Source organism: Haemaphysalis longicornis, unplaced genomic scaffold (assembly GCF_048455015.1).
Source record: "Haemaphysalis longicornis isolate Haplotype H1 unplaced genomic scaffold, Haemaphysalis longicornis Haplotype H1 scaffold_2, whole genome shotgun sequence".
Classification (NCBI taxonomy): Eukaryota; Metazoa; Arthropoda; class Arachnida; order Ixodida; family Ixodidae; genus Haemaphysalis; species Haemaphysalis longicornis.
This window is the reverse complement of record NW_027526295.1, coordinates 154,309,215-154,331,295: the sequence shown is the minus strand read 5'-3', so window position 1 is coordinate 154,331,295 and position 22,081 is coordinate 154,309,215. Positions and strand designations below refer to the sequence as shown.

Below are 22,081 nucleotides of genomic sequence, written 5' to 3'. Positions count from 1 at the left end.
GAGCCCGACAGATTTCGGCACCGCCTCGACGGCCGTCCGGTACATGATCTCCGCTCGCGCTGGGGGATTGGGGAGGAGGAGGGTGTATGAAAGTAGAATGTAATCGCACGGCCATCGTACGGGCTTTCCCGCCATGAACACCGGGCGGTTTGAAGGTCCCAGTGCGCACGCCGGTGAACGCTCACCCGTACACGCTACGGAAACAGTGGACGAAGAAGGGCTAGAACGTCAGCGCTCTCTCGCCCGTGAACGACCACAACAGCTCCGCTAATTCACAAGCGTGGAACTGACTGTAACTTTTAACAGCGCAGCTGATGTTGCTGGCCGTAATGTGTGCGGCATCTGAGAACCCCGGGTCATAGTTGCTCCCACCGTGTACCGCGTTTGTGGGCATGTGTCTCACGAGGAGCTCACGGCGTCGTCCAGGCCTGCGCGTGGCGCTCGCAAAAAAAAAAAAAAAAAAAAAAAAACCAAGAAAACAGATCACGTGCGTCCGCGCCTCAAAGGGAAAGCAAAAAACAGCTCGCGCTACAGACGGTTGCCGCCAGTTCTAGCACGTGCTGACGCGTTTCACTTTGGGAGAAATGTGAAAGCCTGCGGACAACACGACCTGCGCGCGCCAGTCATTCAGGAGGAAGACTACGATGTAGATGAATATGACGATGACTACTACTACCGCAGTGAAAAGTGACGGCGTGACATGTAAATAAACAATTTCAAATCCAATGCAATGCGTGGTGGTGTGTCCTTCAGTGCTTACACTATAGACATAAATCCTCCAGCTTCGCTATGATTCAAGCGCTTGCGCGGCATAGTGCAAGTTTAATTCTCCATTCTTTCTCTTTCTTTGTCGGCCTTGTAATTAATCATTATATTTCTTTTATCCCGCTGTGGCTTTCCACTAGCCAAATTGCTTTCGTTCGCAAAGGGATAAAACCCTGGCCACCTTTCAAACGCAGTCAGTGTGACACTCGTCGTTTCAATGCGCGGCAAATAAATAATCAAAAGTTGGCATACCGTCAGTTTGGTGTGCATAGATTGGTAAGTCATACAAGATAGAGAGGAAACGAGAGAGAGAAAGCGTTTATTGAGTTATAGAAGTAGGAGTGGATTCTTATTTCAGGAAGCCACGTGTCGACCACGCCGTCGTAGCCCGGGTTATAGGAGTGCTTGGTCTTCCAGGTGGTCAACAGTTATCTCCCACTGCTCAGGAGAACCGGGAGTTGGAAGGGGTGGTGCGTCAGGGTTTTCGTTGCAGTCCACAATCGTGCCGCGGTCCTCTCGTGTATGTTTCACTATCGTATGCACTTAAAGGGGTCATGCAGACAAAACACAAGATTGTTTTATTCGAACGATTTCGTGTTTTGTAGTGCCCCCAGAGCTTGTCCGGCAGCAAACGATGCCGTATTCACTGAAAAATTCATCAATTTAGGTTAACATCTTCATTCTCCCACCAAATCGTGTGTTTTCGTCACGTGTGTTATGAAGTCATGAAGGTGGGTATCCAAACGAACTTGCAGAGCATTATTAGACTTGCAGCCTTGCTTACCGTCAGCTCTAGCAGATGGCGGTACCGTAGTCAGCCGCGGACCGTTGTCCACCGTTGCTTTGATTTTAGATGAGACGCATCTCATTCGCTCGCCTTGTCCCTGCATACATCCGGCGTTGTCGGCGTCGTCGGCGTCCACTCCTCCCCCATTCTCCTCGCCGCGCCAGCCGCGCTCTCCGCTGCTCACCCCCTCTCCTCTCCGATAGCGAACACTCTCTCGCGAGGGGCATTGGATTGGCTTCTATTTGATTGGCTTGGATTGGATTGGGTTGGATTGGATTGGATTGGATTGGAACTCTGCGATGCTTCGCATCACCTCAGGGTTCCCCTCGGGAAGATCGTGTAATTTTTTTTACCGTATTTGCTCCTGGCTTGTTTTTGTTACGGAAGAAAGTGATCGTTTCGTGAAACATGGGGTATGTTCTACAAAAAGGACCACCTAAGACAACGTCGCTTACGCCAATCGGCCAGTGTCGTGTAAGACAACTCCAAAGCGGTGGGCTGGTGTGCCGCTAACAAAAAGCATAGTGCGCCCAGTACCAACAGCAGTCCGCAACGGTATTTCTGTGTTTACGTGTATTTTCGTAACTTTCATTGTTTACCCCACCATTCTTACTGCTGTAAGATGAGTACACATTACATTTTAGCGCAAATAACTCCTTCGGCAAGCTTAAGCCCTGCCTAATTTACGTTTGCTTTTAGCAGACTTCAGCCAATCGCATAGCTGGACATATGACATCATAGGTTCTGTTGCGGGAAATGAGCTAGTGGGTCGCATGGCTCTCCCTTTTTTCCTAATTATATAGCTTATTTGAGGGAAGTGTGCGGTAAAAGTCGTGTCAGTATGATTCTAACGAGAAAACCTTTCGAATGAACCAAACTTGTGTTTTGTCTCCATGGCATGCACCTTTCCCTTAACCCGAACATGGTCTGCTCGGCAGATATCGCCGTGTGCAACCGACTGCAGTTGCCAGGGGCTAAGCACAACAGGAAAGAAATGTTTAACGACCTTTGGAGCGCATGCAATAAAACCAGGGAGAAATCAGCAGCATAGATCCCCGTGTTAACGCTTCTCGCGGATCGACTCCCGTTGTACCGGTCTTCTGAGTTTCACTCGTCTAGAGCTCCGAGCGTTTTTGAGCGCCCTGGTTTTAATTAAGCGATCTCCGGAAGTGGCTGACGAGTTGTGTACCTAGCATTCCTAACCACGGTCTCGCCCGGACACTTTCTGTCACATCGTTTCGAGTTTTCTGTGGGCAGACGAGGCGACGTCGTGCAGTTAAACACAGAGGAGATCCATAGAGAGAGAGAGAAAGAAATAGAAAGAGTGAGGAGGAAAAAACAGAAGCAACTTGGCCTGTTAAGTTTTCTGCGCGCCAGACTGCATCGTTTCCATTGGGCCCCAAGGTCACGGCAGTGCGGCACAAAAATGCGTTTTACAGTTTAGTGCAAAGCAGTTCGGCAACGCCAGACATTTGTTGTCATTGCCTTGGTGGGGTACGGCAAATGGAGGCAGAAAAAGATAAGGCTTGACTGGCTGCAGACAAGCGCAGTTACAACACGCGCACTCCTCTTTGGTTTGTTATGTCTCTGCTGTTGTAAAACAGATCTCAGGGGATCATGAAAGCTCTGGTCTCCCCTGGAAGTGAATTGCAGAGAACCAGTGAACGTTCATGGTAACCGCCACTGAAACGATTGCGAGTGAATTGGTTGCACTTAGTTAAACCTGCTGTGTGACAGGACCGAGTTTAAATGAGTAAGGGATAGCAAAAATTCCGAAAAAAGATGGAACGTATATATCTCCGAGTAATTTCGTCATCCCGCACAGTGGCGTAGCCAGAAATCATTTTCGGGGGGTGTTGTACGCCAGTGGTAAAAAAAAAATCAAAAGAAAGAGATCCCGCGCCGAAACAATATTAATTTCTCGGCTTTAGTAATGTCTAAGAGTTAGTTGTTTCGTTGACTAATATCTGGATAAGAATACGGCGACATACGACACTCGGGCGAACCAGATTTCTCAACAAACCACCGCTCTTATTTTTTGTCTACATTTTATTATCTCGATGAGGTGTTTAAATAGCATGGGCTCTTGAAAAAGACGGCGGAAAGAAAGAAAAGGAGGGGCACAGCGCCCAGAAACTTCGTGGGGTGTTCTGACACCGAAACACTCCCCTGGCTACGCCCCTGATCCCGCATGACCGTTTATAAGGGCGAAATCCGTTGGTCTTGTATGTGCATATGTGTAGTTATCGTTCATTAGGGAGAAAAGAAGGTCCAGCAGAAGGCGTGAACTATCTTACTTTGCGGCGGTCACCGGAAAGAGTACATAGTGATAGGAATAGGGGGATTGGAGAGAAGGTTAAGATGGAACATATATAAAACACATAGGGAAAGAAAAAAAAGTGCGTGCTGGGGATGTATATATACATCAACACTAAACCCATAAACGTGAAGCTGCAGAGCACAACTGTGTAATTGACATGTAACAGGGAACTTAGAAGAAAATAAGTGTGGTTGATTCAGGAATCGGTAAAACACGAAAACGAAATGTGCAGCGAAATCTGCAGCGAAGGGAGCATGATTTGCGGGTCAGCGGCTGTCTTCTGGGTGTGCTTGGCGAGCGACGACCTGCTGGCGGGTCGCTTCGGCAAAGGTGCGATCACTTCGGTCCTGCTTCGTGGCGTGTACAGCAGACGGTTGCGTATCGACGAGCTCATGAAGCTTGTGGAACGCGAGAATCAGAGTTCATAATTTGGACCGTGCACGCGTTCGCTACGATCAAAACGCGATCACGGTCTAAACGCGATCAACGCGCCAACTGCGCCAACTGTCGGCGCTCGTTAGAGCCATGATGCACTACTTCGCTTCACCTCTCAACAGCACCATCCGCGTCACTGAAACTTTTTCTGCCGTTTCTCCTGTGTTCGATGTACTGGCATTATTTCCGTGACGGATATGACGTCACTGAAATCTTGGTGTATTCCGGCGTAAAGCACGTTAGTGTTAAAAATGGGGGGGGGGGGGGTAAACATTTGTGCTAACGGACGCACGCACACACGCAAGCACACACACACGCAGCAGCATGAGCAGCACTCAACTACATTTTGGGAGGCCTCGAGCACTTGGTCCCGCTCCCTGGCGCTGCCAGGGGGCCAAGGCCGTTCATCAAGTGGCCGCACTTCTTGAAGCACGGCCAACAACTCCGCCCGCCCTGCCGCAAACTTGGGGCACTCGTACAGTATACGTGCGGCAGGGACTGGGCGGGCGCTCGGCAGCGAGTGCAGGCGGGGCTTGTCCCGTGTCCGTTTTTCCGCTGGGCCGTCCACGCGTCCCCCGAGCAGAGGCGCAGGACGGCCGAGCGCAGCTGACGCGGCAGGCGTGAGACCCGCACGGGCGGCGGGCCAATTCTCCAGCACCCAGCCGCGGGTCCGGATGCCTGGACCGCAGGTGTCGCTGGATGAGCGTGTCCGAGGGAGGCAGCGCGTGGGGCCCACGGCCACCTTGTCCGCCCACTCGTTGCCGACCAGCCCGATGTGGGACAGCAGGGGCTCCATCTCCAGCAGCAGGTACAGGCCCCCCTTACAAAAATGGGTTCTGAATTTCTGTTGACGTTTCATTGAGTTCTCATTGATTCAACGGAAAATCAACAGAAACTCAATGTTCATTGAGTTTACACATTGAGAACACAACGGAATTTTCGTTGTGGTCCGCACAATGATTTTTCTATTGTGGAGTTCTTGTTGACTTTTTGTTGTATTTTCAGTGACTCATGGTGATTATTTGTGAAACTCAATGTTCATTGAGTTTACACATTGAGAACACAACGGAATTTTCGTTGTGGTCCGCACAATGATTTTTCTATTGTGGAGTTCTTGTTGACTTTTTGTTGTATTTTCAGTGACTCATGGTGATTATTTGTGAAACTCAATGTTCATTGAGTTTACACATTGAGAACACAACGGAATTTTCATTGTGGTCCGCACAATGATTTTTCTATTGTGGAGTTCTTGTTGACTTTTTGTTGTATTTTCAGTGACTCATGGTTATTATTTGTGGGCAAGTCATCAGCAACTGATGCCAAATACTATCTGCATGCTTCTTCGACATGGACAGCCACGTGCACTAAAACTTTAATACCCACTGTCCTGGATGTATGAGCCTAATTAGGCAGCATCTTAGCATATTTTTGTGCAGTGTGAGTGTATTAAATAAGTTGCATTTTTCAAGGAAGTTGCATTTTGTACAGGTAGCCAGCTTTCACAATGCAACTCTCAGCGCTTTCTTGTACCGGTACGTATAATTACCAGCTGAAAATATGGCAACATATCCATACGACATGCATGATATCATAACGATTTCGAAATGTCTTCAATATCACAAAGATTTCAACGAAAATCACATAACTTTTACGGCATGTTGTCGACACCTTATGAATTCAACGACATTTCGTTGTCCTCAACATCACGAAGGTCCAATATCGCAAAGATTTCAACGACTTGTTGAATAAGTATAACGACATGTCTTTAATGATAAGGACTTCTACTAGATGTCGATATACTGCATGCAAGATTATAAAGGTCTGATATCGTAAAGAGTCAAACAACATGTCGAAGATCAACAACATGTTATGATATAAAGATTTCAACGATGAGTCCTAGACGTTCTGCAACATGTCTTCAAGGTATTCTTACAACATGTCACATATCGCACAAATCAGCGCGTCATGTCTGATGCTTTGTGTAACATCTCGCAGACAATATATGTTCTGCCTTGTCAGCATTGGAAGCATGCAAAGTACAAGATACAGCACAAGGTAAAGTACAGTACAAACTCTGATAACTTGCACTTTCAGTGTGATCGAACAAAATTCAAATTCTTGTTTATACTGTTGTTTTATCAATGTTTCTAGAGTGCATATTTCAATTTCAGCCATTCAGTTAACCCATAAAATTCACTTGTCCATACTACAAAATATCCGCTGCTTCACCACCAGCTAAAAATTTGTCTCCAGATATCATTAAACAGCAGCGTCTATATCTGGTATAGACGCTAGACGAAAACGTTTGCGTTCTGATTTTTCCCTTCTAGACGGACGATAGCATAACGACAACGATGTCAAGATATGCTTTGACTCATACCACGGCAAGCACAATCGTTTGTTGCTGAAGCCTCGGTTGCTCTTCGTCAACAACAAACTGAATCGGCCGGACAGTTTTTTTCGATTGCGTGTTTCCATTTCTGCGCAGGCCGGCGGGGGCGGCCCATGTTACATCTTTTTCGCTCGTCGCTGCCGCCCACAGTACCTGTTTGCTGCACTTATTACGTCGCCGCCACCACATGCTTCGGTCTCTTTAATATTGCCTTGCATTATCCCCAACTTGTTACAAACTCAGAGGTTTTCGCTGCTGTATGCGCCTGACATGCCAGGAGTGACATCGCTTGTAGTTTTAGCGCGATGTTGCTTGTCTGCAAGATCGGTGCGTGACAAACAAGCGTTACCAACGCCACAATTCCAACGGCGCATGCCATTTCCTTCGTGGCTACCGTGGCTTGCGAAGAAAAGATCGCGGGTGACCTGCGATAGCTTTGCTTGAGTCAAATAAGGGAGCTCCGGCTCAATCGCTCGGAGTACTAACAATGTGACCTCGTCTGCAAGATCGGTGCGTGAGAAACAAGCGTTAGAACTGCCAGAATTCCAATAATGCAGCATTGACTAGACACAAACGACTATTTTCATTGCCGGCTTACGTAGTTATACAATCATTTTAGACTTCGGGTGAAGTCCCGCCTGTATGGCCTAGTGGTTACGTCTTCGATTACTGTTTTGAGGGTCCGTGGTTCGAATCCTCGTCGGACGTTTTTTTTTTTTTTTTTTTCCTGATGAAGGTTTTATTACCTCTTCTTTTTTAAAACCATAGTAAGCGCCTGTTCCTGGCTTTCTTTCAATCACACCGACGTTTGCCACCCTCTTCCTAAACCCAAAGTAGTTCGTTTTCTCGCACCTCCTCTGTAGAGAAACCCGCCGTGAAAACAAAACCAAAACTAACTTTAAAACCTTCTTTACAATTTAGGTATATATGTCAGTTAGTTTACTTTTATTCGCTTTTGCGTTTAAAAACCTCAAATTCAAGTTATAAACACTTTTAATACTTTAAAAGCAGGAAGTTAATTACCAATAACACAATTTTCGTCAAACACAGAAATGCTGCTATTGCAGTCTGGCAACTATCACTCCCTTTTTGTGTGTTTGTTTATGGAGTTGGTTTTGTGCGGAGTGGTAGCTGGGGCGATTTGTTCAGTTTTATCTATTTCAAGCTTAAATCATAGTTATAAAAGCTTTATAGGGTGATGATTTATAGGCCTCAACGATCATCGCGCGTGAAAGGTGGATGACATTGCGTCCGAACAAAGTGTCGGTGTCCTTGAAGGGGAAGACGAGCGTGAAGGATTTTAGGCGGGAAACGTCGTTTCTGCTGGGGTGAGTACGCATTTTTTTGTTTTTCTGTTCTTGTTCGGAACGAGTTCTGGTGCTTATGGGTCAGTTATTCGGTAGACCCCCATCTCATTTGCTCTCAGAGCCTATGCGATATAGCATACTTGTTTGGCGCCTTGGATTTACCAGTCTACCGTTTCCGCAGCCGTCAGCATCAATTTACGCTGAAGCTAGACCTTTGTTGCGATGCTCGCGCTGTAGAACGCGGCAGCTAATTATTTGACATCACGCAAGGCTCTTAAACACCGGGGCGTTTGTTTGTTATGTGTCTCTCAAACAGTGCCTTTGCGGCGACTGTTAATTCCGTGCAGTGCGCTTCGCAGCTATTACGCTCGCGAGACCGGCTGCCGCCGTCGCGACCCGTCTCGTGGTCTTCGGGCCGCGATATGCGTCGTGGTATGCGTGCCGTACTCGTGAAGCTCACATTCACATACGTGGAAATTGAAGGTGAAATGCGCGCGCGTGGTCTCGCAGGGGCGCCTGCCCACTCAACTCTATTTATATTGGAGAATCGAACTTGCAAAGGCAAGCTAGGCATTGAAATGGAGGAGCCTCAACTAGTACACACCAGTTCCGATTGAAATCTAGGGATGCATATGGGCTGCTAGCAAGCGTTCCATGCAAATTAGCATAGCAGAGAGCTTTGCATATATCAGGCATACCCCACTCACAGAACCTGCGTGCCTAATAAATACATTACTGTGACCTAAATTTCAGTTTGGGTGTTGCGGGAATGTTCTTATTAGGGCCTTGGAGGTTACTCATTAACGATTAATAATCTGCTTAATGTAAGCATTCGTGGTTTGTGTGTGCTTTTCTTGTATTTCATCAAGTGCCACCACACTCACAGATTATGCACTTTCAGGTGCTGCTGCTGGCTGTCCGGGTTGGCTGGCTGGCTTTCAGTCCAGTTTCAAAGGCTTTGCCAGGGCCCTCCGTGGCCAACTGACACTGCACCTGCTGTACCCAAGTACTGCCTGGCCTTTCCTTGGTGCTGGGTACGCTTTGCCGCCAGGAATAGTCAATCCTTCATCCATCATCTGGCCGCTTGGACCACCCGTTCAGAAGCCAGCGCATTTGCTCAACGCATCGGTCCAGGCACCGCTGCCACATCAGTGCACCCACTGATTATGTACTTTCAGGTTAGTTATTTCATGTTGGAACCTGTCATAATGTATACCTGTTAGCAGTGCTCTAGCCCCTGGTTATTTGAAACAGTTTCATGAAGCAGTGTTGTGCATTTTGAGTGTGTCATTGCTTAGCAGGGATATTGAAGCGAATCTGGGGCCAATGGCTAAAGTGCAAGAATAGAAATTGAACTGACTTTGAAGCAAGTATCCGTATGTAATCAAGCCAAGCAAACATTTAGGATTTTCGATATGGTTTTGAATTTGCAATACAAACTGGTGTGGAGCTACTTTCCATTTTAAGTAAGCTTACAATATTATCTACTTCAGATCATACTGTTATTAATCACACTATACCGAAAAGTACATACCGCAGTCTGTAGATTTTGTCGGCACTTTTTTCGCAGTCTCTCATGACAGGCACTATTCTCAGTGATTGGAGGATAGCCGAGGTAGCACCAGTCTTTAAATCAGGGACGGTACTTCACCATTAAATTTTCCTAACAAGCACCATACGCTAGGTTAGGGAACATTTCATCCACTCTCAAGTTGCTAATTATTTATAATATCACATTCGAATATCAGCACGGTTTTCACAAGGGTTACTTGAGAATTTTTCGCGTACCCAAGCTGCAGCATAAGTGTCTGATTGATTTTCAATGGCTTCCCGTCGATGAAACGGACCAAACATACCTCCAAAGAACAGAAACGTGCGATAAGGATTGAGCATGAGGGTGATTAAACAGCGCTTCCAAAAGCAGCGTACCACCGGGCTCATTCTGGCAAATTTGCCAGGCTCTAAGTCTGCGATTTAGCGCGACGACCCATTTACGGTGACACTCAAGCGACGCAGAAAATTTGTGCAGCAAATAGACTCCGCACATGCAGACACTTGTTTTGTCATGGTGCACTTCGCACGGTTCTTGCATGAGCACTTTGCGCTTACGCTGATTGTTGGTGCAGCCAGTAACGACGTAATCACGCCTGCCCGGACAAGTAGCTTCTGAACATCGCCAAGTAAAAGGCAATGATGGCAATTTTCCCAGAATTCCGAAAATAAACATCAATTGAGGATAAAAAGGTCAGGCGTCCTGCTGGCAGGACGAAACGTGGCCTCACAGGCAATGCCTGTCAGGACAAAGTGGTGTGGACTGGCCCGCCACCTTAGCGGGTTAGGAACAGAACTGATGGGCGAACGGGACAGCTCTTGGAAGAATTAAACGTTCTCCTTAGGCACTGCTAAACTTGTTGCTGCTGAAATGCCAAATAAATGACACCGATTTTCGATGCCGTTCGGGGCGTCTGATATTCACGCATGGCACGGAGCAACAGCGTGGGACTCAGCGTCGTCTGCTCGCCCCGCAGTCCGAAAGAATTGGTGGCGCCCAGTGCAGGATGGAAATTCTTGTCTATCATGTCTGCTGCAAAATATGCCCATGTGGTCGAGATTTCGGCGCATGTAAAGATGCGCAGGTTGTCAAAATTAATATGGAGCCCTCTACTATGGCTCACCTCACAGTCTGTGTAGCGTTGGTGCATTAAACCCGAGAATCAATCAATTATAATTTATGCTTCATCTACATTGAAAAGAAAACACTTGAAAATCTTTGTCCCCCAGGTGGAATCTCTGTCACCGCCACTGTATGTAATTTTATTGCACTCTTACCTCGCAGTCGTTTCCACCCAGATCCTGTGCATAATCGCTCAGCATTGGAAGCTCAGGCGGAGGATGGTCATGCGCTCAACATACCAGAACACTGTCACTAGAGCACCTCTCAAACTCTCGTACTCCTCAAGAAGTGCGCAGCATGCCTGGGGGGGCACAGTAAAAACAGTGCCTCTTATCACACGCCACCACCACATGAAATATCGTTGCAGCTTTAAGTGCATAAATTTTCCTTATTCGAGCCACAGTCATTTGAAGCAATGAAAAAAAAATAAGGCAATCAGCGCGCGGAGATGACACAGACAGTGCAAAATTACCTTATCTGAGCCGCTGTCCGCACCTGTCCAATTGTCATGCTGTGCTAGCTCGCTGTGCTAGCATTCATCGTGCAGCCTGCTTCGTGTCTGTGGTTGTAGGAGGCGTGAACAGCGCAGTGCGGAATTTCGAACCAAAAACAATGCTGGGTACTCCTTACGACAAGGCATTCGCAAACCCACAATCCTGCAGAAAGAACACCAGCCACACAAAAAGTTCCTGCTAGCACCACGCCGCAAACCACATTTCGCGTATGACCCTCGTGCACTGCTAGCCAATGAAAAAATGAAGGAGCAAATTGGCCTAGTTGTAACTAGGGTTCACTCTTTTCAATTTAAATAATTTAAAAAATCAATAACAGTCTGCTCATTTTATTTTGCTGAATCGGGTGCTAAAAAAGGTCAGTTTTTTATGGATAGTTGCATGAGTCAGGGCAAGGCATCGTACTGCCTACTTTGTGTGCATTACAGCCATCTGACTATTTTAGCCACATAACCTTTCATCCCGATTGACCTAACAGCACCCAAATGGTTTTTTTTTTGGCCTTTCTACCACAAAGCAATACACCCACGGTGTACTGCAGTGGGCACTTGGCAAACACTTTAATGAATTCTTGAAACGCTTGTTTAAACAAGCCGAAAGCATGTTGAGGTATGCATGTTCACCCATAAAAACTAAAAATATACATTTAAATTAAATCTATTCGAAAAGAATTTTTAGTGGATCAATGCCAAAATCTGTAAATGAATTACCGTAATATTCTGAGAAATTGTTCATGGGTACTCAAACTCTTCATTGTCTCGATCCTGGAGTTCATGTTGGTTCAACTGTTTCGGTTTTATTTTCTTCTCGCAGGTTGACATTGGGGGCGGTGTGCTAATTGAGAAGGGGTACCTGGATCAGCTGGTGCATGCGTGTGCGAGTGGCCCTGGCAAATTTGCCAGGGCTCTTTTGCGCCATGTCTTCACTCCGGAGGAGCTCAAGAGGAAAACTCTCTTTGGAGGGAAAGGCAAAGCCCAGGGCGACGCTCCTACAAAGCCAGGGTTGGACCAGGTGCGGGTGAAGGCTGTGTTCGGTGAGTGCACATGATTTGCATTTAGAGTGCCAAGAACAAAGCTGTCATCTTTGTCAACTTGTAGCTAATCACCCGTTTTTCTTCATGTGCACAGTGAGATCAGTGCATCCCTTTTATGCTTTTTGGGAAAGTGTGTTTTTGCACACTTTTATTACTAATTCTGAGAACTTGCTGAACACGTTTTCATTTTTTATAGTAAATCATAAATTCATTCTATCTCTTGCAGGCCACACGGGCCAGAAGTTTCCAGGTGTGAGCGCCGGTTACATAAAAAATAACTTATCATCGCTTTTGAATCGAGAAATAAAGTAAAAAGTGCACGCTGAACACCTTGTTTTTCTTTTTGCATGTCTGCATGAGGCACAATTTTTAGTCACATGACATGCACTACTGCCACACCATAAACTCGTGTATTGGTGGTGCGATAAAATGTAGATTCTTGTTCAACCTACAATGATCGCAAAAACCTTTGAAAGAAATCGCAGCAGAAACACATTGAGCACTCGTGTAAAACTCAACAACATATCAACAGAAACGCATGGGGCACTCGTAAAAATCTCAACAGAAACGCATGCGGCACTCGTAAAAATCTCAACAAAATATCAACAGAAACACATTGGGCACTCGTAAAAACCTCGACAAAATATCAATACGAAATTCAGTGGAGACTCAACGGAAAGGCAACAGAAACTCAATGGGAATTCGACGTAAGAAATTCAACGGAAAATCAATGAAACCACGGTGGCCACTTTTCCTGAAAAACTCAACAAATCCTCAACACAATCTCAACAGAAATTCTTTGGATACTCAACAATGTTTGTTGAGTGAATTCAACAAAATTTCTTATGAAACTCAACAATCATTTTTGTAAGGGCCAGGCCGATGCCCACCAGCCCAGCCGGGGCAGAAGATGCAGCATAGGGCAGCGGTGCCTGCCGGGTGGCCTCCTCCAGCACGGCGGCCGCTGCGGCCAACCCTTGCTGCTGCCGCACCGAGCCGACCGTGTACACGAGTGCGTGGCCGTCTAGATTGCCCCAGATGAAGCCCCGAGCCACCTGCAGCTGTCCGCAGCGGGGCATCCGCCGCTTGCTGCGCAGTCCCGGGATGTCCAGCCGCACGTTGGCCGCCTAAGTACCACCTACTCATAGAGCGCCAGAGTGCGCCCCATGCAATTGCCGCTGCAGCAGCGGGCCGCCTCCCTCGGCTCGCCGCAGCCGGTCAATCTGCCAAAGCACCTGCTGGTCAGCCGTCAGCTAAAACTCTCTAATCCACCCTACCGGAACGATTTTGCACCTGCCCTGTCGGGTCCCGCTAGCCGCCGCCGTAGCGTTAGCGGACACCGTCAGCGTTTTAGCATAGCGGGTACCGTCCGCTAGCGCTACGGTGGCGGGTTGCGGGGCCCGACTGGGCAGGTGCAAATTCGTTCCGGTAGGGTGGATTAGTTCCGCGGGCCGGCCTTCGCCATTCCCACACATTCGCTCCGCTGAGCGTTTAGCCTCCTCGCCCTCCCCGCGCGCGCCTGGGCAGTCGGGTCCCTGTAATTCGCCGCCGTAGCATTACAGTGGCTAGAAAAGGAAAGTGTGATTAGCGGAATGCAGCGCCTGCGAGGCGCGCGATCGTTTACACGTCGCCTGGTGAGGCGCGCGCGGATCGTCTGCAATGCGATTGCCGCTTTGACCAGTAAGAAGCACCGCTTCCTGTGCCGCAGCAAGTTTAAAGGCGCATTAGTTCCGCAGAAGCAGAGCCACAGTTTTGTGTCGGGCCGCTGTACGGTGTGCAAGTCCTGCAAAAAGAAACTGTCGTTGTTTGGCGTTCCGAAGGACACGCGTCTGTATTGGCGCAGTGGCGACGGACAATACCACGTACTGAGAAGCAAAGAAAACACCGCTGTGTGCGAGCTACACTTCGGCGAAAGGTACATCTCCCGGCGCATTGAACATACCGTGAATGGAGAAGTTGTCTCAATCTACAGGGGCAGGCCTCGGTTGCCTCAGGAAAGTGTGCCCACGCAATTTCCAAGCTTCCGAACTACCAGCCGAAACAACTTTCCCGAGCAGGAAGTGTCAAGCGAGAAGCGCACCCGCGGCCCCACCCAGCAATAAAAACGCTAAGGATGGTGGGTCCCCTGTGAGTGCAGAGTTTGAAGAACCCCCATGCTCCTTTTCTGACAAGAACCCTACTTCGGCCACATGGGGGAAACCACACGCTGAGTGTTTCGCCCTTCACAGTGGCTTTCAGGGTGTCGCACTGCGCAGGATAAAGCCAAAGCCCGTACACGTACCCTTCCAGACATTGGAAGCATTTACGAAGTATCTGACATACTGAAGAAGTCTGCCGCCCTCCCCGTCCACGACTATCAATTCGTTTTGGCCCTCTAGCTGCACTTTTACACGAATGCATTGAAAAAGGAGAAGGCATGCCTTTTTGTGAAAGGAAGAAGCACTTAAAGCTCAATTGCTCACGTAACAGCAGAATCGAAGGTCGAAAACTCTTTCCCGAAGACAATTGGAGAAAAAAATGCTTGAATTTCTTCACACACACAAAAAAAAAGAACTAGCAGCGAAAAGCAAGGCCCCATTAAGAAAAGAAAGTTGATGGCTTCGAGCCTTTGTAATTCTTAACGAATCATGACAAATTCACCAAAAGTGAGCAGTTTTTGCATGTTTGCAACGAGCACGTCAAAAAATTCCCCGCATTTCCCCGAGGGGAAGAATGTGAAAGTGCGAATGCACGAGTTGAATTTGCGCGGTTCGGTAATGTTCGCGAAAGAGAGATCACACACACACACACAACTACAAAGAAAGAAAGATGCATTTATTCACAGACACCTATTTGTGTTGTCGTTGTACTTGATTGCTAGAGCGGATCTCAGCTTTGAAATTTCGTGTCAGTACTCCTTTAAGCAGGTGCATTAGCCCTTCTCACGCCCGATTCTTGGCCAATCCCCCACGTGGGTATGTGCCATGTCAGCGGCCAGGCAGCGCGCGCCCATCTCCCCCCGTTGCCAAGGAAGACGAGGAGATTCCTGGCCAATCCCCCACGTGGGTATGTGTCATGTCAGCGGCCAGGCTGCGCGCGCCCATCTCCACGTGCGCGGACATCGCCGGTGGACGCAGGTTCAGGGTCGCTTAAGAAGTGCATTGCACTTAAAATAAAATGCGTGTTTACCAGCTACCAGTTCACAATTCTCTCATTTGCTTCATAAGTGTCCGAACCAGCCGGCTATATTCGGCTGTCAAAGCGCGCCCAGTCGGCTGTAAGCTTCGATTGTAGTATACTACAATCGAAGTTTATATTACAATCGAAACTATAGTTCTTAAAAATACGACATTCGTTGTATCTCAATTTGAGCGACCACGTAGAATAGCTATCTACGAGGCTTTCTCGATACGCGAATACATTCGTACTCCATATTCCGCCGCCGTCGCAGCGAACGTTATGATGATGATGATTATGATGATGATGGTGATTAATAAAGGCCTCCCCTTTGAATCAGGGTGACGGCGTGCGCCATCTAGCCTATCTTAGTAGTTTGAATTTAAATTTAGTCCCTCAACTCGGATTTATTTTTAATTCTGTCCTTTTTTTATGTTATTTTATCGACTTTCCTGCTTTTTTTCCACCAATACTCTAGCCGCTGCTTAGTAATAACTACTGCTGACCAGTTAATGCTTCCATCAACTGCGAAGCCCAGTGCCTCAGGAAGTAGGACTTTCCCCCAATTATATCCGGCTGAATCTTTTGGCATTCTATTACTATGTGTCGATTGTTTCTTTATCCCTGCCACGTACATCCCACACATGTCTCATCCTTTGACGAATATTTGCTCATGTAAGTTAGAGTTCTCAAGCAACCATCCCGCACCTAAAAGAGCAACGCACTACCTTTATTGTTGTCATAAAAGTTCTCTTTCCGGATCTCTTTCTTGCTTGCTTTGTAGATTCCCAGCGATCCCTTCTTTTCCATACTCTCTTTCCACATGAGCGTCTCTGTTTCCTTCACTTGCTTTTTAACGGCCCCCCATTGTTTATTTGCCGCGGTACAGTTATATTTAGTCGCCAGCTTTCGCGTCCTCTTCCGCCATTGGGTGTCCGCACTTTTAAGGTACAGGTACCTGTGCACTCTGGCTGCCCAGTTCTTCTCATCTAAATGTCTAAGCCACTCCTCAAAACGTATTTTACTGTGTGCTTCCCTTGCCTCAAATGAACCCCAACCCATATCACCTTGTACCGCCTCATTTATAGTCTTACTGTGAGCTCCCAGTGGTAATCTGCCGACTGCCTTTTGGTTAACCTCCAGTCCCGACAGGATATCTGACTTTAAGCATAATACGGCATTAGAGAACGTGAGCGCCGGCACCATTACCCCTTTCCAAATGCCTCGCACTACCTCGTACTTATTGTATCCCTAAAGTGCTTTGTTTCATTAGTGCTGCATTTCGTCTCCCTTTCAGTTTGAGGTGCTCTTCATGGGCATTCAGGTAGCCTTTTCCTTCATTAAGCCAGATCCCCAAATATTTGTACTTATTTACTAATGGTATGGCTTCCTGTTGAATCCTTATTGGTGCTGTATGAGCTTTCGCGTTAAACACCATGACTCCAGATTTCTGTGGGTTAAAATGTAGGCCTAGGTACGTTGCCTCATCGCCACAAATATCGGCCAGTTTTTGAAGATCTTCCCCATTATCTTCCAGCAACACTATATCGTCCGTGTACATCAATCCCGGAATCCGTTGCTCCACCACCTCTCCATTGCTTCAGTACGACAAGTCAAAGCCTAATCCACTCTCCTCCAATTGTCTTTCCATTCCTCTAATGTAAAGTGTGAACAGCAATGGCGAAAGGGGGCACCCCTGTTTTAAACCTCTTCGAATGTACACGGGCTCTGTGTCTGTGCGCCCTTCCCATGTAATATGCGCCTGGTTATCCTCAGATATTGCCCTTAGCAGCCCTACAAATTCTGACCCAATCCCTCTTTTTCCAGTATACGCCGCAATCCCCTATCTACGTTGTCATAGGCTCCATTTATGTCCAGAAACAGTAGCCATGTTGGTCAGCCCTGTGCTGCCGAAACTTCGACGGCCTGGGTTAATACGAAAATATTGTCTTCTAAGCGCCGACCAGGCCGAAATCCATTTTGCAGTTCCCCTAAAATACCGTTACTTTCCACCCACTTCAACAACTCGGCTTTGATGGCTTGTATAGCTAATCTATAGAGCACTGACGTGACTGTAATCGGCCTGCATGAGCTCGCCTTATCCTTCTCTCCCTTGCCTTCATAAATCAAACTCATTCTGCTTTGTCGCCATTGCGTGGGAACCTTCTATGATTTTATAGCGCGCTCGATGGCTGTATACAAGTGCGCCTTTCCCGCTGGTCCCAAATGGTAGATAATCTCTATTGGGATTCCATCCGGTCTTGTTGCTGTACTTTTTGGAACACTGTGTTCTGCCTTTTTCGAGTCCAACAACTCGATGTGAAATTTTTTTATCTGTCGCTCTTCTATTGGCCACCTGTGTCCGGTTAGCCGATATCTCGCGTGTTTGGCCGAAAGTATTTGCAATGACTCAATTTAGGTATTTTAATGCGCTGTCCCCCAGGAGAACGTTACCGTCCCCGTCCTGTATCGGAGTCTGCACCTCTTTAGTCGTCGTTCCCAATGCTTTTAAATGATTCCAGAATTTTTGAGTGGCGCTCTTATCCTTCTTACGTATACCTGATACCCATATCTCACTCGCAGTTTTAATCTTTGCTTGTACTAGTTTTTGAACCTCAAATTTCTTTTCTCGGTACCGGCTCCACCGTAACTGCACCTCTTCATCCTGATATCCCATTTGTTTTGCCTTTCTGTGTAATCTAGAAGCCCGTTGTCACTATTCAATAGCCAGTTTAATTTCCTTGTCCCACCAGCTTTGTGGTTTCTTTTTACCCCTCCAGCGGTTTTTTTTCCTTACTTTATTTCCTTTTGTATAGAAAGCGTGTGACAGCGCCACATGGATTTTCCTCCAACAGCGTCACGCGGGAGTGGGCACGGTCATCACACTTTGCGTAGCATAGGCAAGAATTGCCAGCATGCACTGGACGCCGCCATTTTCTAACGATCGAGGCGCCATCTGGCGGGCATTTCTTTGGGGCTGCGGGGCGAGCAGACGACGCCACAGTCCACGCTGTTCCTCCGTGCCGTGCGTGAATATCGGACGCCCAAACGGCAGTTAGCAGTGCTTTAGGGAGAACGTTTAAAGCGTCCGAGAGCTATCATGTTTTTCCCATGCATAAATTCCGTTCCCAATCCGCGAAGGCGGTGGGCCAACCCACACCGCTTTGTCCAAACGGGGATTGCCTGTAATGCTACGTTTCACCCGGCCAGCAGGACGCCCGACTTTTTGTGCCAATCGATGTTTATTTTCTTTATTCTGGGCAAATTGCCGTCATTGCCTTTACTTGGCGGCGTACAGAAGCTACTCGTCCGGGTGTGATTACGCCGTTGTTGGCTGCACCAACAATCTGCGCAAGCGCGAAGTGCTCATACAAGGAACGTGCGAAGTGCACCCCGACAAAAGAAGTGTGTGCATGTAAGAAGTCTATTCGCTGCACAAATTTCCTGCGTCTTGTGCCGCCGCGAATGGGTCGTCGCGCTAATTCGGAAAGAGTGCATCGCACCGATGCTAAAATAAGACGACAGTCCGAACAAACAGCAACAACAGAACAACAAAAAAGTCCGTCATCTTGCGCCGTAAGGTTTGAGGCGAACCACGTGGACGACTTCGGGTCGCGTGCGTCGTCGTGATGTGCCGGAATCACCATCGGGAATCACTTCGTAGGTAAGTTGGCCAACACGTCATTAATCTGGCAGGGTCCTAAATATCGTCGCAGGGGCTTCTCCCTTAGTCCGCGTCGTCGCATGGGAGTCCAAACCCACACACGATCCCCTGGGCAGTACTCCGCGTCTCGGCATGGGAAGTTGTAGCGTCCGGTATCCACCAGCTGCTGGTCCGTTATACGAACTCGAGCGAGCTGACGGACCTCCTCCGCACGTTGAAGGTATCCTTGGACGTCGGCGTTGAAGTCGTCGTCTTCTACGTGCAGAAGCATGGCGCCAAGCATCGTAGTCGGGCGTCTTCAGTGGGCAAGCTCGAACGGTGTCATCTGCGTTTGCTGGATAGCCGTGTTATACGCAAACGTGATATACGGAAGAACTTCGTCCCAGGTCTTATGTTGAACGTCGACGTACATAGCATATCCGCGATCGTATTGTTCAGACGTTCCGTCAGTTCGTTCGTTTGGGGGTGGTACGTCGCCGTTCTTCGGTGATCTGTGTTGCTCTAGCGTAAGATTCCTTGCATAAGCTCCGCAGTAAAGGCCGTTCCGCGGTCCGTGATTAGGTTTTCAGGGGCGCCGTGTAGCAGCACAATTTGGTTTATGAAGAAATTGGCGACTTCTTGTGAGTCCCCCTCGGAAGAGCGGCGGTCTCTGCGTAGCGCGCCATGTAGGCTGTCGCTGTTGCGTCCTTGGAGGTAGTCGATCATGAGGCGTAAGTGGGGGCGGCATGCTTCTGGGCGGCTAGGTCGGTCTCCGTCAGGACTCCGAAGAACGCGCTGTCTTCATCGGAGTCTTGTGGTGATGGGTCGACGGGGCCGCGGGGCAGGCAGTCGGCGTCGGAGTGTTTCCTGCCGGATTTATAGACGATTGTAACGTCGAACTCTTGCAGGCGCAAGCTCCACCGCCCAAGGCGGCCAGAGGGGTCCTTCAAATTGGCGAGCCAACACAGCGCATGGTGGTCCGTCACAACCTTGAATGGTCCACCATGCACGTATGGGCGAAATTTTGAAATTGCCCACATAATAGCGAGGCATGCTCTTTCTCAAAGGCTGAGTAGTTTCTCTCATCCTTCGACAGACCACGACTGACATAGGCGAGTACTTTCTTGCAACCGCTTTGCTTTTGGGCGAGGACGGCACCCAAGTCTATATGGCTGGCGTCCGTGTGCATTTCCGTATCGGCGTTTTCGTCGAAATGAACGAGCACGAGCGGGTTTTGCAGGCGTTGTTGCAGCCCGCAGAATGCTTTTTCCCGGGCGTTTTCCCAGCTGAAAGTAGTGCTATCCTTCGTCAAGCGCGTGAGGGGCTCTGCAATGCGTGCGAAGTTTGCGACGAAGCGCCGGTAGTATGCGCGCAGTCCGAGTAATCTTCGCACGCCCTTCTTGCCTTTGGGTCTTGGGAAGTTCGCTATGCCTGAAGTTTTTGCCGGGTCAGGCAGGACTCCTGCGGCGTTGACATCGTGGTCCAAAAACTTGAGTTCCTCGTACGCGAAACGGCACTTTTCAGGCTTCAGCGTTAACCCCGACGTACGTATGACCTCGAATACGGACTCAAACCTCGCAAGGTGTTCGTCGAAAGTACGGGCGAACACCACAACATCGTCAAGGTATACGAGTCAGGTGTGCCACTTCAGGCAAGCTAGCAGTGTCCATGACTTTGAAACGTTGCTGTGCGCCGTGCACAGCCCGAACGGCATCACCTTGAACTCGTATAGGCCGTCCGGGGTTATGAATGCAGTCTTCTCTCAGTCTCTCGTCCACTTCAATTTGCCAGTAGCCGGCCTTCAGATCCATCGATGAGAAGTGCTTCGCGTGGCAGAGGTGGTCGAGGGCGTCACCGATTCGTGGCAGGGGGTACACGTCCTTTTTGGTGATTTTGTTGAGTCGCCGCTATAGTCAACGCAGAACCGTAATGTGCCGTCGTTTTTCTTCACGACTACGACCGGCGCAGCCCATGGGCTTTTCGATGGCGGTATAATGTCATCGCTGAGCATGTCGTCGACCTGAATCCGGATGGCTTCCCGCTCGTGTGAAGAGACGCGGTACGGCGACCGTCGGGTAGGTCGGGCTCCATCTTCGGTTATTATTCGGTGCTTCGCTAGAGGTGTCGTGACGTAGTTTTGAGTTGGACGGAAAACACTCCCTGTAGCGACGCAGTAAAGCAACAATTTGTTCCATTCTGCTTTCGGTAACACCGGATTCACGTCGAAGGAATTCGGAAGCTTGAAGGTATCTTCGGGTGCGCCTTCAAATTCGGCAACCGCGATCACGTCACTTGCTTCTTGCGTTTCTTCCAGGAATGAATTGGGGGGCAGAGCACTGAGCAAAGAATCGCGAGAAGATGCGAAAGCTGCACAGTGCCAAGTGAGGTGCTTGAGGTCTGAAAAAAAAACCTCCGTCGCATACCCCCCCGCGAGAGGGACACGAGTAAATGCAGAACATTGGGTGTGGTCACGTGGCGTAGGTTGTGGTAGTTGGCGGTGGTAGTTGTAGTTGTTGTCGTACGGGTGCGTCGACGGCGCTTGAAGGCCAAGTACGACGAAATGCACGAGGCGTTGGAGCACGGGTAGTTTGCGAGCTTGGATGAGTTCCTGCGCGCCTTCGACGTGCGGTCCGGGGAGGAGTACTCAGAAATTCTGTGGGCTCGCGCGTCGCGTCCGTGCGTGCTTCACGCGAGGACCCCCGCAGAGAAGCGCGTGAACGCGTTCAACCCGTGGATCGGAAGGAGTTCTCGACTCCAACATGGACCTGCAGATCATCCTCGACCACTACGCGTGCGCGGCGTACGTCGTGGACTACGTCAACAAGGCCGACCGCGGCATCTCGTTCTCGTAACGCGGGGTCCGCCGCTCGCCGCTGACGTTTCGAAGCTGTGTCTCGCTCTCGATTCGATGGATCCGCAGCTCGACGCTGACGACTGGCGGCGGCCCCTCGTTCTCGACGCTCGGGATCGGCCGCTGGACGCTGACGCTTCGCCGCTGCCTTAGCGCGCGCAGTAGAGGGAGAGGAGGTAGCACCTGCTGCTGCAACACCTCTTTCA

General features: G+C 48.8%; 1 protein-coding gene across 2 annotated transcripts; it reads left to right on the top strand.

Annotated features, from left to right (window-relative positions):
• The first annotated feature begins 7,509 nt into the window (after nucleotides 1-7,509).
• On the top strand, nucleotides 7,510-12,762 carry LOC144169358 (uncharacterized). Of its 2 annotated transcripts, XM_077698464.1 has the most exons (4): nucleotides 7,510-8,027; nucleotides 8,908-9,184; nucleotides 12,006-12,225; nucleotides 12,452-12,762. In XM_077698464.1, the coding sequence occupies exons 1-4, from the start codon at nucleotides 7,939-7,941 to the stop codon at nucleotides 12,535-12,537; spliced, it is 672 nt and encodes a 223-aa protein (XP_077554590.1). In that variant the 5' UTR covers nucleotides 7,510-7,938; the 3' UTR covers nucleotides 12,538-12,762. The 2 variants fall into 2 exon arrangements, with proteins under 2 accessions (XP_077554590.1, XP_077554591.1); XM_077698465.1 differs by lacking the exon at nucleotides 7,510-8,027 and having other exon boundaries at nucleotides 8,798-9,184.
• The last annotated feature ends 9,319 nt before the right edge of the window (nucleotides 12,763-22,081 follow it).

What these genes read in the sequence shown, in the direction of transcription:
- LOC144169358 (XM_077698464.1), top strand. Translation starts at nt 7,939, where the DNA reads ATGACATTGCGTCCGAACAAAGTGTCGGTGTCCTTGAAGGGGAAGACG. An exon ending in GAAACGTCGTTTCTGCTGGG is followed by an intron (nt 8,028 to 8,907) that starts GTGAGTACGCAT and finishes ATGCACTTTCAG; the next exon opens with GTGCTGCTGCTGGCTGTCCG. An exon ending in GCGGGTGAAGGCTGTGTTCG is followed by an intron (nt 12,226 to 12,451) that starts GTGAGTGCACAT and finishes TATCTCTTGCAG; the next exon opens with GCCACACGGGCCAGAAGTTT.